Source organism: Salvelinus sp. IW2-2015, linkage group LG28, assembly GCF_002910315.2.
Source record: "Salvelinus sp. IW2-2015 linkage group LG28, ASM291031v2, whole genome shotgun sequence".
Lineage (NCBI taxonomy): Eukaryota > Metazoa > Chordata > Actinopteri > Salmoniformes > Salmonidae > Salvelinus > Salvelinus sp. IW2-2015.
Window position 1 is genome coordinate 19,879,693 of NC_036868.1, and position 14,919 is coordinate 19,894,611.

The window sequence follows — 14,919 nt, forward strand, 5'->3', positions numbered from 1 at the left end:
AGCTGGACGGATTCATGCACCCAGCAGTCAAGTAACCGGGCTGGGGGGACGGAACAAGACGACAAAATGGCTGCCACACTTCACCCAGGTTGAGGCTTCACATTGGTAATGGATGACACAATGTAGGCCTAAAGCACTATGAGACCTGGTCAATAGTGCCATATTGTTACTGAAGTGCCTGGACCACAAACTAGGGCAGAGAATACATTAGTACGTTTGGGCTCAGTCAGGATGTGCTGAGATCCCAGCCTCTGACTTTTAAGTTCCTTAGTCACAGTGACTGTTGGTGCTGTTTGGACCAGACAGGATGACCTTGACTGAGGAAATTGGCAACAGCCTGCTGGAAATGAAGAGGTCTATCTCACCAGGAACTCAAAAGCTGAGGAAAAGCAGTTGTTGGGTGGGCCTATTTTATTATAATAAACATTCCAGTAGAACATTGCTTTTGCTATAACAGTATCAGACAGGTGGAAAGAAAAATGCCCCATTACTGCAGAATAATATCTTTACTAATAAAATAGCAGCATTAGAACATCATTTTTTACTTATCGTCATTCAGCTACATCTATTCTGATTTATCGACATTTTGAAAGTTAGATATGCAGAGACAAAGCCTGGGAAGTTTGGTGTGTGTGTGTGTGTGTGTGTGGTCGACACTGAGGAGGAAACCAAACGCCACGAAACCTTTATGCTTTGATGTCCCATGAGGTGAATGTCCGATTCGTGCTGGTTTATGAGGAAACAAAGGCATGAACAGGAAGATAAATCTTTAGCCGGTTCAACTTTCTTTTTTTACCGTATCCTCTGCATTCTGTAGCCTTTCAGGGAAGAATTTAGATCAGGGTTCCCCCATGGAATTGTCATTGTTGGACATAAAATACTAAAAACATCAGGAAATCGGCTCCAAGTAATTTTAATTTAAGAAATCTGTTCCCAATTTTTTCCCACGCATAATAGAGAGGCACGTGATCGTATACAAATGTAAGCAAGGTTTTAAATTGTTTTAGTCAAACATATCTGTTTGGGCTTCTTGCGGTCAATTTGCAGTCGACAAATTATTTGTAATTATACAACGGTAGGTCTAATCCTGAATGCTGATTGGTTAAAAGCGCATTCCAGCCTGTGTCTATTCCACAAGTTACCACCGGTTAAATCTATGACGTTAAAATGCCTATTTACTCTGTTCCATCTGACTACGCAGTCCACTGTCTCATCGGCCCAACAGGCAAGTTATAAACTTGGTCTCCACTATAAAAAGCATCTAGACATTATCTCACATTTCTTTTAGACTAACATTTAGTTTTCAACAGCGGAGATTTGTTTAAACCTTGCTGCCTGTTTCTCCGACACTTGCATTTTATGGATGTATACAAAGAACTATCAATAGAAAACAGGTAAAACGAAACAAAGTGCAGCTAGTTTGTCTTTCCAGCATCAGTTTGAAGTGATTGTGTTAGCTGTGTTGTTGGCTAGCTCCTCTGAACAACAGTGTCCTGATGAGAGCACGTTAGCTTATTGTTATGGATGTATCCAAATAAATGTCTAGAAAACAGCTTAAACAAATGTAAATGTTACTTTGCTGTTATTCCGGCTGCACTGTTTGACTGGACTGTAAATTAGATGTAGTAGGCTAGCTAGCCAGTATGGCAATGGGACATTTAGAACAAACAACTGTCCTTAGAATAAAAAACTGGGCCTGGCAACTGAACCAATAGAAGGAACGACCAGCTTGGGTAGCAACCTTAGATTTGTGTCTGGAAAATATCTTGTGGAAGGATGAAATAGTATGAATAATTTCATCAAAATAACTTTTTTTTAAATGAAAATATGTAAATCAATTATTTGAGTATGTTGGTAATCTGTTTGCCGGCCCTCGATTTAGTCTCGGGCCTAACACCTATGCTTCAAACACCGGCTTCTCGGGCATTATCACTTAATTATTGTCCGGACCCAAGACCATCCACTCATAAATCTAGTTGATGATCCCTGATTTAGATCCTGAGAGTATTCATGTATTTGAATACCAGAGTGAAAAATGCACTCAGACATTACAATCTACTCATGTTTAGAGCCAGGCTGTATATTGTCTGTCTGAATAGACCATGGGGAGTGGTTGCGAAGCGAACAACTCTCTATAATAATATGACACAGTCAAAATGAATGGCACGTCTGGTAGTTAATATTTTACAGTGCATGGGACTCTCATTAGCAACTTGTCAGTGTGATAATGTTTTCTTTGCTCATATTTGAGTTGACATCGACAGCCACGGTCCAAATACGCAGGCAGCCCTCTGACAACTGGCAATCTGGTTGTTTTTGAGCTGTTTTCTTTTTGCTTTGCTCCCCGCTCTAAGTGGGTCTCCAGCATTGGGATGTCAAGGTTGGGGTCAAATCATTTAAATGGTCAATTCTGCAAATTAGTTGGCTATTCAAGGCAAAGACCCTAACTAAGCGAGTCAGCTTAGGGATGCACCATGTTGGGTGGAGCAGTGGCCTTGGGCCCCTGGTTCTGCCTTGGCCCGAAGCCCCTGGAGCCGCTCGGCGGGAGAGGCACTGTAGGGTGGATCAGACAACCCGCAGCTGGCTTGGTGCAGCTTGGCTCTGTCCCCTCTCATTAGTCTCACATAATCCAGCCTGCCACGGCCTTCAGGAAGCAGCCACAGACCAGGGTGCCTCGTCGCCCCCCCTTCCCTTCTTTCTGCCAATCCTGAGAAGTTGCGGAGGGCCTGGAAACAGAGGGCTCTTTATCCTTACTGATTTTTGTTGAATGGACATTGCTTTTGCTCAGTGGTCTGGTAAAGTGTTGTCCCCTGAACACTTAACTTTCACTCCCACGTTGCTGGCTCTTGAAAGTAAGAAAGAAAGAAAAACTCTCACGCTGCTGCTAAGCAAGCTTTCATTGTGCATGATTTGTAATTTGCCTATTGGTGGAAAGCAACACACGCTGAGAATGTGTGCTTGTTAGGGTATGAGTGGGATAAAAGAGCAAGTACTCTTCTGAGTGGTAAAACACTCCTTTGACAGTCTTGCGCACTGTTCTCCCTCCTATCAATTGCCTTGTTTACTGTCACTCGAGACAGCAAACTTCCTCCTCTTTATATCTTAATGTCATTGTGTGATTTGCTCTTGTGCTATGTGTTGGGGAACATCTCGTATGTTTGCTCAGGCATACAGTGGTCCCACTGCGTTAGTGGAGCTGACCTCCGGGCCAGATTAAATCGGATGTCCGGACACACCCACAGAGCCGGGCACACCCAGTGAGCGCTGATGGCAGATCCTCTCTCTGTGTTGAATGCAGTCAGGGAAAAGTTCACAGCCTGAATGGCCTCCATCTTCAGAGATTGCGACTGTAGCCAACTGACTTAAAAGGGCAAACAGTACATCGTGGAGCTGGGATTCTGAGATGAATTTGAGGTAACCCTTTATTTTACCAGAGTGGCTGCGGATCCGACTTTTTCGGAATCATTAGACTCTAAACCTGTTTTTGCATTGTCAAAACACTAAAAGATCCGTAGCTTTCCGATGCTTCTGCACATGTGCAGATCTCATTCTGCTAATGTGTTTATTCTCTACTTTAAGCACAGATAACAGGCTACTCAGGCGAATGGTCATGGTTTCTTATTTAATAAAGTTAGATGAAAGCTGGATGATATAACGATCACAGTATTCTACATAACAGAACAAAATGTTGTCATATGTTCTGAAAACAACAGGTGTAGGTAGACCTTACTGTGAAATGCTTAGTTACGAGCCCTTAACAATGTTTTTTTTTAAAGAAGTAAGGGAGAAAACAGCAGAATAGACTAAAGGAAAAATAGTAACCCAAAATAATGAGGCTATACAGTGCATTCGGAAAGTATTCAGACCACTTCACTTTTTCTACATTTTGTTACGTTACAGCCTTATTCTAAAATGGATTAAATAAAAACAATTCATCATCAATCTGCACACAATACCCCCATAATGACAAAGAATTACCTTATTTACATAAGTATTCAGACCCTTTGCTATGAGACTCAACCTGGCACCATCCCTACGGTGAAGCATGGTGTTGGCAGCATCATGCTGTGGGGATATTTTTCAGGGACTGGGAGACTAGTCAGGATCTAGGCAAAGATGAACGGAGCAAAGTACTGAGATCCTTGAGGAAAACCTGCTCCAGAGCGCACAGTACCTCAGACTGGAGTGAAAGTTCACCTTCCAACAGGACAATGACCGTAAGCACACAGCCAAGACAACGCAGAGTGGCTTCAGTACAAGTCTCTGAATGTCCTTGAGTGGCCCAGCCAGAGCCTGGACTTGAACCTGATCTAACATCTCTGGAGAGACCTGAAAATAGCTGTGCAGCGACGCCTGACCGAGCTTGAGAGGATCTGAAGAGAAGAATGGCAGAAACTCCCCAAATGCAGGTGTGCCATGCTTGTAGCGTCATACTCAAGAAGACTCTAAACCTGTTTTTGCTTTGTCATTATGCAGTTTTGTGTGTAGATTTTTGAGGGGGGAAAAACAACTTAATCCATTTTAGAATAAGGCTGTAATGTAACAATGTGGAGGAAGTCAAGGGGTCTGATTACTTTCCGAATGCACTGTTTACAAGGAGTACGGGTTAGTCGAGGTAATTTAGGTAATATATACATGTAGGTAGGGGTGAAGTGACTATGCATAGATAATAAAGAGTAGCAGCAGTGTATGTGAGTGAATGTATGTGTGTGGCATCAATATGCGTGTGTGTGGTTAGAGTCCAGTGAGTGTATATCAAGCCTATGCAAGAGTCAGTGCAAGTAGTCTGGATAGCCATTTGATTAACTGTTGAGCAGTCTTATTGCTTGGGGGTAGAAGCTGTGGTGGCTGGAGTCTTTGGCAATGTTCAGGGCCTTCCTCCGACGCCACCTGATGTAGAGGTTTTGGATAGCAGGAAGCTCGGCCAAGTGACGTACTGAGCTGTACGCACTACCCTCTGTAGCGTCTTGCGGTCGGATTCCGAGCAGTTTCCATACCAATCAGGATGCTCTCGATGGTGCAGTTGTGAAAAAAATGTAGGATCTGAGGACCCATGCCTAGGGTTGCACATTTTGGGGAATATTCAGAGGTGGAAACTTTCCTTGGAATTAACGGGAATATATGTGAATTAACGGAAATATATGCCAATTAATATTAATACACTTTAAATGTAATGTTTTTTGCATTGGATATATTTACCATATCATATGGAGACAGAAACATAAACCTTTTACCTTATCATAAGTAGACATCATTGCAAATGATTAAATCCTTCCAATATAAATAAAAAAACTATTTAGTTACGAATTTAACTTTAATAAATGAGTTTACTCTTCACATGGGATGATTTCACTGAACAACAAAAGAAAGGGAATATTGAATGATCCATCGCATCTCCCAAAAACATTTTCAACATACATTCTTAAAATGATAGTCTAGAAACTAAAGCTTTGGTTGTCTTGCTCTAGGGCTTCCATGTCTTCTCCCTGGACCCCCTCAATTTCCACCTCTTGAACATCAGACTCTGAGGCCTCATCTTCACTGTCACTTGTCAACCTTGTTGAGGATGGCTCGTTGTCAGGCTCAAAAAGCTTAAAATTTGCCCGGATGGCCACCAATTTTTCAACCCTTGTATTGGTCAGCCTGTTGCGTGCTTTGGTGTGTGTGTTCCCAAACAAGGACCAGTTTCGCTCTGAGGCGGCTGATGTTGGTGGGATTTGGAGGATGATGGAGGCAACAGGGGAAAGAGCCTCAGATCCACAAAGTCCCTTCCACCAGGTGGCTGATGAGATATGTTGGCATGACTGCCATATTGCATCTCCATACCAAAGCCCTTGCTTGGAAGTGTACTTCGCCAGACTGCCAAGAACCTTGCCCTCATCCAGGCCAAGGTGGTGAGACACGGTAGTGATGAAACCATAGTCCTTGTTGAGCTCTGCACCAGACAGGATGCTCTTGCCAGCATACTTGGGGTCCAACATGTATGCTGCGGCATGTATGGGCTTCAGGCAGAAGTCTTCATGCTTTTTGATGTATTTCAGAACTGCAGTTTCCTCTGCTTGGCGCAACAGTGAAGTGGGCAGGGCAGTACGGATTTCTTCTCTTACATCTGCAAGCAGAGTCTGAACATCAGACAGGATGGCATTGTCTCCCTCAATCCGTGCAATGGCTACTGCTATAGGTTTCAGGAGTTTCAGGCTGATGTATTTTGGGAGAGAGTGGTAAGCACACCACTCTCTCCCAAAATACATCATCCATGAGGATCCTCTTGATGGGGGTGGCCGCAATTGACCCAGCATCGTCCGGGTTGGGCTGGGGTAGGCCGTCATTGTAAATAAGAATTTGTTCTTAACTGACTTGCCTAGTTAAATATAGGTTAAAAAAAAATATATATATATATAATAAATATCGGCAGTCTGTGATATGACAATTTCTTGGAGAGACTCTTTCCCCTCCAGAAGACTGTCGAACATGATGACAACACCACTCCAACGGGTGTTGCTGGGCATTTTCAATGGGGTGCTCTTATTCTTCTCACTTTGCTTGGTGAGGTAGATTTCTGCTATAACTTGATGACCCTTCACATACCTAACCATTTCCTTGGCTCTATAGAGTCTATCCATTGTTTCAGTGCTTTGACGTCCTTGAGGAGTAGATTCAATACATGAGCAGCACAGCCAATGGGTGTGATGTGAGGGTAGGACTCCTCAACTTTAGACCAAGCAGCCTTCATGTTCGCAGCATTGTCTGTCACCAGTGCAAATACCTTCTGTGGTCCAAGGTCATTGATGATTGCCTTCAGCTCATCTGCAATGTAGAGACTGGTGTGTCTGTGTCTGTGCTCTTGTAGAATACTGGTTGAGGGGTGGAGATGATGTAGTTAATTATTCCTTGCCCATGAACATTCGACCACCCATCAGAGATGATTGCAATACAGTCTGCTTTCTCTATGATTTGCTTGACCTTCACTTGAACTCTGTTGAACTCTGCATCCAGAAAATGACCAGATAAAGCATGTTTTGTTGGAGGGGTGTATGCTGGGCGAAGAACATTCAGAAATCTCTTCCAATACACATTGCCTGTGAGCATCAGATGTGAACCAGTTGCATACACAGCTCGAGCAAGACATTCATCAGCATTTCTCTGACTACGTTCCTCCATTGAGTAAAAAAAACCTTCTGATTGCAGGAGGACCATGAACTGTTGCTATTGATAAGGTGTCTGATTCATGATTTTCACCTCGAATAGAAGGACTTTTGTCAGTGGTTGCTTGTTGTGAGCGCTGAGGGAACTTTATGCGCTTGGCCAGATGATTCTGCACCTTTGTTGCATTTTTCACATATGATTTGGCATAGTATTTGCAAATGTACACAGCTTTTCCTTCTACATTAGCTGCAGTGAAATGTCTCCACACATCAGATAGAGAATGTGGCATTTTCCTGTAAAGATGAGATTTTTTTTTGTAAAAAACAAAACAAATACAATTCCATGTACGGATAAATAGTTAAGCAGTTAGATTAAATGTTTTAAAATGAAACATGTATGGAAACAGGTGAATTAACACTTCTCAGTTTGCAGGCTCACGCAAGCTAAAACCCACATGGTAGCAAAAACTATCTAGCAGAAATTGTTAACAAGTTATAAATTATTTCAACACACTTTGCTGTAGGCTACTATTTACTAGTTAGCAAAAAATCATCTATGTCACATAAATATATTCACCCCCACCCAGTATTGTAATCAAAACTTCCCAGAAAGCATGTACTCCTTGGCTCAGACAGTGTAGTAGTGTGGGCTCAATAGCATCTCATTAGTGTGCAAGATCTTGAGAATGGAAGAATGCACAGTGCATGCAGAGGGTTTCAATTCCATTGAATTTGGGATAGTTTAACCAAAATATGCCACAAGACCTAGATTTGCCTTGCGTATCCCACAAAAAAGGTTCACTGTTATAAGCTAACTTTTTAAAATTAATTTAAGCAAAAGTCCCCAAATTCCCGGGCTTATCTTCCCATAAGTTTCCGATTTTTTTGAAAAGATTTGGCATGGGTAGGGTTGCAATCTCCTAAGTGGTAATAGGCATGGTTGTGCCCTCTTCACAACAGTCTTGGTGTGTTTGGACCATGATAGTTTCTTAGTGATGTGGACGCCAAGGAACTTGACGCTTTCAACCTGCTCGGTTACAGCCCAGTTGATGTGGATGGGGGCGTGCTCGGCCCTCCGTTTCCAGTAGCCCACGATCAGCTCCTTTGTCTTCTTCACGTTGAGGGAAAGGTTGTTGTCCTGGCACTACACTCCCAGGTCTCTGACCTCCTCTTTGTAGGCTATTTTAATCGTCGTGGGTGAACAGGGAGTACAGCAGTGGACTAAGTGCGCACCCCTAAAGGGGCCCCTATGTTCAGGGTCAGCGTGGGAGATGTGTTATTGCCTTCCCTTACCACCTGGGGGCGGCCCTTTGCAGCATAGTATAACATTACTGTGGCCAAAACTCAACAGTGCGCCCCACTAGGCAAAATACACAAGTATGGTATGCTACAGTTTAACGTCATCTGCTCTAACACGGAACCCAAACCGGCTACGCGCGCGCTACCGTGCATACATTTATTTTGTCCCCCCACACCAAACGCGATCACGACACGCAGGTTAAAATATCAAAACAAACTCTGAACCAATTATATTAATTTGGGGACAGGTTGAAAAGAATTAAACAATTATGGCACTTTAGCTAGTTAGCTTGCACTTGCTAGCTAATTTGTCCTATTTAGCTAGCTTGCTGTTGCTAGATAATTTGTCCTGGGATATAAACATTGAGTTGTTATTTTACCTGAAACTTGAAGAATTATCATGCAGTATTGAATGGGTTGGTGTTGTTTTACGGTAACGTTATACAATGCTATTATATACGGCTCTTATGTAGAATACTGTGATCATTATGTGATTTTGCAGACACTGATTCATCTTTGATCTAACTTAATTAAATGAGCACCATTCGTAGCCTGCTCTCTGCGTGTAAAGTATACACATGAATATACACATGCTCAGAATGTGATCCACACATGAGCAAAAGCTTCGGGAAGCTCCTGATATTTGAGTGCGGTGTGTTCTAAATATCCAGAAAAAAGTCAGATTGTCTGCCTTATTTTATAGCCCGGTATTTACTAGACTTCACTAGACTCTTTGCTCTGAGTCAAACCATGGATGGTGTCCCCAACATTGAGGACCATAGGGGATGGAGAAGATCTCTTTATGTTGGAGCGCTAATAGGTAACGGGGAACTTGACTGTCATACCTTCAACATGCTGTCGCGTAAAAGATTTTTTGCTTGCTTCTTAATTAAAATACATGTACACACATTGGAAAGGTTTATAAACCTAGTACAATCCTCTGGCCGTGGGTTCAGTCCTTGCCTCGAGAGATTTAATCAAAGTTGTGCCTATTTTTTAAATAAATGTATGTTCTTCACCCATGAAGAAGTGAGGAGAAAGACTGTTCCTGTTTTTCGTCCTTAGCAAAGAGTAAGGAAAATGAGGCTGCTCTCTGTGACTGGGTAAAACTGGCAGCCCTGCAAATTGTTTGTTGAACCAGTAATTTGGACGATTCTATGTTCATAATTGTGAGAGTGAGGGATGGGAAAAAAGAGGTTGGGAGAAAGAAAAGGACTGTGACTATGGGGCTGTTTTCCCAGTCAAATTAGGCAATAAGTTATTCATATCAAATTCCCTCAAATGCACCCTGAAAGAAATGCAATGCCACAGTGTTCTTGGATGGGTAAGATCTGGTGCCACGTACCCGGATGTCCCCGCAGTTTAAAATGCCTGTTGTAGGACAAAGAACTTGAAGTAGAAGTTTTCTAAGACTAGAGGTCATCACGGATCCACCTGGACCTGAGACCTGATCCAGGACCCGAGCCGATCCAGAATTCTAAATGGTCTGGGTCGGATCTGATTTGTCAAGGGTCTCGGGTATATGTAGGGTATATGTAATTTTAGCTGAAGGACAGGCTACTACAACCAAGAGCCAACAGGTATGCACGCTGCTACTTAATATTCTGAATTTAGTTATTATTTGTAACTGTAGCATGAGTAAGCACATGCACTGCAGCCTCAGTTAGCCTAGCTATCGTTAGCTAGCTTAACTAGCTTCTCCCGGTTTGATGAAGTCCAAGACTGGTACTATGTAATCATATATGATGATAAATAACCTAGCTATGGCAGCTATAAGTCTACTAAGGCGCAAGTCGACTTGTTTGGTTGCTGTCCCTCACGCCCTCCTCCCTGCTTCCCATGCCACTTGCTCAATGTATGGCCCTTCCCCCACCTGTTAGAGCGGCACCACTCTTCCGCACGTGCTTTATCAGCTCCGCTTGGTAAAGTAGCCTAAATGACTTTTATGCTGCTTCCCTCACTCGGATTGGACCATGTCTGGATCCGACCAGGTCTATACGGAACGGGTCTAGTTGTCCTTGGGTCTGTTCGGAATGGGTCTCTATTTTAAAAATAAATGATGCATATCGGGTCCGGGTGGGAAAGCCCCAGGTCCATTTTGCAACTGGTCCAAATCCAGAGATCGTTTTTGTGATTTAACTTGTTTTTGAGAAACTTACAGCAAATCACTTCCTCATCCTTGTTTTGTAGTATGGGGGCCCTGAAAAAACATGAACAAAGGCTCCAAAAACACGCAAATATGTCCTTTTAGAAACAACACAGCTCTCTGTATAGTGATGCAGGTCTTTAAATGTTGTACATTATCTGTGTAGCCTGCTTTTACAGGTAACTGCCAAAATAATGGAAACACCAACATATGAAGTGTCTTATAGGGCGCTGAGCCGCCAGAACAGTTTCAATGCGCCTGTCCATAGTTTCTACAAGTGTCTGGAACTTCCTGTGTGGAAGCACCCCGTGCTTTCAATATTCTTTGTATCCCTCATTTACTCAAGAGTTTCCTTTATTTTGGCAGTTACTTGTATAATTGTGGTATTGCGGATAAAGTTCAGAATACACAATTTCAAAACCTCTGCTTGACAATTATTTTGAAAAAAAAAAAAAAAACGTATGGATTTGCCCCTGCGAAATTGGTCTTCTCCCTTAGCCATAGAGGGCAAAGCAGTATGTCAGCCACTCAGCGAACAATGTAAACATTCTCAGCATCAATATGGTGAGGCGTTGAGTCAAGCGGGACAGTCACAGAGGTAAAATGAGGGAAGCATCAAGAAAGCACTGGACTGAGAATAGCGCTATCTTTGTAGCTACCCTTCTAGTTTCCTCATTCCTGCTGTGACCCCTCAACTACAGACACTTTGCTCCCCTCTTTCCTCATTTTCTGAATCACAGTTGTCTTGTTTGAGGAAACATTTTCTATTGTGTCCCTTTTGCCAGTCAATATGGTCATCCCAATGGCAGGGCAAGGGCTCTTGATGCTTATAGCCAATGGAATGTTCTGCCTCCCACCCTCATTGCATCACTTACATAACCTGTCAGCTTCTGTTTTGGCGCACCACACCAGTCAGAGAACTAGCCTATTAATTTATTCCTTCTCTACTTATGTCACTCAAATTGATAGTCCTTGTCCCAGACAGAATTTCTCTCAGCAATTTGTGCAGTCTATGCCTTTCGCATGCAGTCATTATTTTATATTCTTGTGAAAGTTTTAAAGTAATAGCAACTTGCTTCAAAACCACACTGTCAAATTCGGAGAGTTCATTGTCTAGAAAGTTGCCTACTTATGTAAAATCCAACCCAATGACTTAATGACAAGGGTTCTCTCAGAATATTTCCACTGTTAGTCAGAAAAGAGAATGAATTAACGAACGACCATCAGCAGCTGGAATGTTTTTATTTTTTTCCTTTTACTGAAATACATGAACATAGTATAGAAAAAATACTGCCTCTATTTAATTTGATACCTAGTCTATTTGTAATGCATAATATTGAATAGGTATTTCTAAAAGGGCATTCAAACTCTCAGCAGTTAGGCTATTAGATGAATGTGGAAGAAAAGTGGATGACATAGGGTATGTGACTGAAATCCCTTTACTTTAGGAATCGATTTGTGAAAAAGTAGCCTTAGTCAGGCTAATTCCTAAAGCATTATACTATCACATGGCATTTTACCTACCTTGTAGAGAGGCTAGTTCTGACTGTCAACAGTAGTGTTTTGAAAACCATGCCTTAGGCTTAAACATTTTTTTTATGAAAAATGCATTCCAGACACAAGCCACATATCAGTCAAAACATACATGAAGGGTACCCTCGCATTTTGTCTGAGCCATGAAATTGTGTTCTCCATCTGCTTCCATTCCTGCTCGGTGATGACAAAGTGCGGTGCTAACCCAAGTGGTGGTAACCCAAGAACTCCATCTATGTCTCCCCTCCAGGGGATTTCACAAATAAAAACAATTCACTTCGGGGTGAAGGAGATGGAGTAGCCTATGCCAGCATTTTGCAGAGTGGTCCACCCGCCATATGCTTAGAAGTTTTATCTCGTTGAAATTTCCAGAGAGAAATGCCTCGCCTGTTACCGTAGCAAGAGGGAAGTTTAGCCCTGATGTCTCCCAAAGCTGCTGAAGCCAGGTTACCCCCTGGGCAGTTTCTGGCAGTGCTAGATTGGACTGTAAAATTAAACATAAATATCAGGATGTAGCTATAGCCTCTTTGGGAAAAAGAGCTTACAAATGGTTTTATATTGCAATATTTATCCCCTCCCCCCTGAAAGGCTTTAACTCTTAGGCTACTTGCCAAGCAAACAGCAGCAGAAAAGTTTTGGTTTGGATTTCTGGGGACTGACAAGCTCTAGTCACTCTAGTGAGGGTTTTCCAGTATTTCCATAAAAATGTAATATTTTGAGGTTGAAAATGTATCTGAGCAAATTAGTGAGTACAGCTCCTGTGTTGATTTTATATTTTTGGACAATGTGATAGCCCTAACTAACAAACTGTTCCTCTTTACCATGTCTCTCAGGGATGGCTGGTAAAGCTAGACTCCATGAAGTCCTGGCTCTGAGTCTGTCCAGGCTCTGAGTGGAGGCACTTTCGCTCGGGCAGAATGAGACTGCAAGGGTGGCCCCAGCGGTCCATGTGAAGGGGAAGTGGAAGAAGGAGAGGATGGGTGTCAATGCTTCCAGCTATCCCCATTCGTGCTCACCCCGATTTGGTAGCAACTCACAGAGCCAGCAGACGTTTATAGGTGAGTGCTTCTATTATATTTATCCCTTATACCCTCATGCTGGAGACAAGGAATCCAATGCAACACACTTCTAAACTAAATGTGAAAATGGAGCCTATTGGCTTTAAAACAACTAAGGTCACTCAGAATATTCACAGCAGAACAAAGATGGTGCTTCACAATAGGTGACTGAATGGGGGTACTAATGTATTGTTGCCTACTTTTATAAAAAATAAATAGTTGCGTAGTAGCCTATGTTTTCTAGTTTGTTTGGTAAAACAATCAAAGATCAACAGTCTTTTGGTTGAGAGAAGTCTACTAAAAGGCAAAGCCAAGGCATTAATCTCGTTTTTCAAAGAGCTCTTAACCCCCTAGAGTCAAAATCCCCATCAAAATCCATCTATAAGCTAGAGATCTTTTTATTTATTGGATGCGTCTCAATCCACCGCATCCGCCGATATCGCCCTTCCGCATCTGCGGTGGCAGAGCTACAGTGGTTTTTGTCAGACCATGAGATATCCCAAAAATCTGTCTTCTCACGAAATCGTCTGTAGCGCCCGAACGGTTTGGCCTATAAAATATTATGTCAGAAAGATGACTCGATAGAAAGATGAGACTCTCACGAACACGATGGTGTTCTCCATTTTGCGCTACTACCCCTAACAAGCGTCACAGGACTTGTCTGAAGTCGGTACTGCAGATCTGCCCATTTCTGTCTGTAGCGTCCGAACAGTTTGGGTTACACATTAAAGGCTTCCGCATGCTTCCTAGCCAAAACAGTTTGGGAGAGTTCGTGCATATATTATGAAGACATTTTGTGACGTTTTGGACTTCGATATTTTTTATTTTTTTTGCTGTTCGGGCACCTTTTTTTTTTCTTGATGCAAGCTGAAGTCTGTATCCGAAGTCTACGCCGCTTCGTCGGTGATTGGTCAACAATAGGGATTCTTCAATAAAGTCTGTTGTCATTCAACGAGAGACGACTCATTTTCATGCACATTTTTTAATTGAGAAATACTGCATCAAACATATTAGTTAGATGTAAAATTATGTGACTTAGATCTCCTCTGCAGAAACATCAAAATTAATTAGTTATCTTACATTAATTCTAACTATTTTGAAGAAGTGTATACTGCTATGGTGTCTCAAAATGGACAAACGGTACTATTGCCACTTTCTCGTTTCTCAAGCGAAGGTCTTTTAACTTCTTCCCGCTACCGGGATCAATATGACAACAGCCAGTGAAAGTGCAGGGCGCCAAATTCAAACAACAGAAATCTCATAATTAAAATTCCTCAAACATACATGTGTCTTATATCATTTTAAAGGTAATCTTGTTGTTAATKCCWCSAAKGTGTCCGATTTCAAATATGCTTTTCAGTGAAGGCACTACAAACGATTATGTTAGGTCACCACCAAACCACAATAAGCACAGCCATTTTTRCAGCGAAAGATAGCWMTCASAAAAAGCAGAAATAGAGATKAAATTCATCACTAACCTTTGATTATCTTCATCAGATGACACTCATAGGACTTCATGTTACACAATACATGCATGTTTTGTTTGATAAAGTTCATATTTATAACAAAAAATCTGAGTTTACATTTGCGTGTTACATTCACTAGTTCCAAAAACATCAAGTGATTTTGCATAGCCACATCGTTTCAACAGAAATACTCATCATAAATGTAGATGATAATACAAGTTATACACATGGAATTATAGATATACCTCTCCTTAATGCAACCACAGTGTCAG

General features: G+C 42.0%; 1 protein-coding gene and 1 long non-coding RNA gene across 4 annotated transcripts in view; both read left to right on the plus strand.

Moving 5' to 3' along the window:
- LOC139023248 (uncharacterized) overlaps positions 1 to 14,919 on the plus strand; it is a 288,962-nt gene that overhangs the window by 218,524 nt on the left and 55,519 nt on the right. The gene's annotated exons all lie outside the window — the stretch shown is intronic.
- The window catches only part of btbd7 (BTB (POZ) domain containing 7), a 123,820-nt gene that overhangs the window by 53,382 nt on the left and 55,519 nt on the right, over positions 1 to 14,919 (plus strand). For 2 of the 3 annotated variants that reach the window (XM_070435975.1, XM_023973775.2), the window contains one exon: positions 12,957 to 13,181. In XM_070435975.1, coding sequence (XP_070292076.1) covers positions 13,100 to 13,181 — 82 coding nt within the window. In that variant the 5' untranslated portion in view covers positions 12,957 to 13,099. Of the gene's footprint in view, positions 1 to 3,209; positions 3,415 to 12,956; positions 13,182 to 14,919 lie in introns of those variants that run through there. The other variant, XM_023973777.2, reaches the window with a different exon arrangement.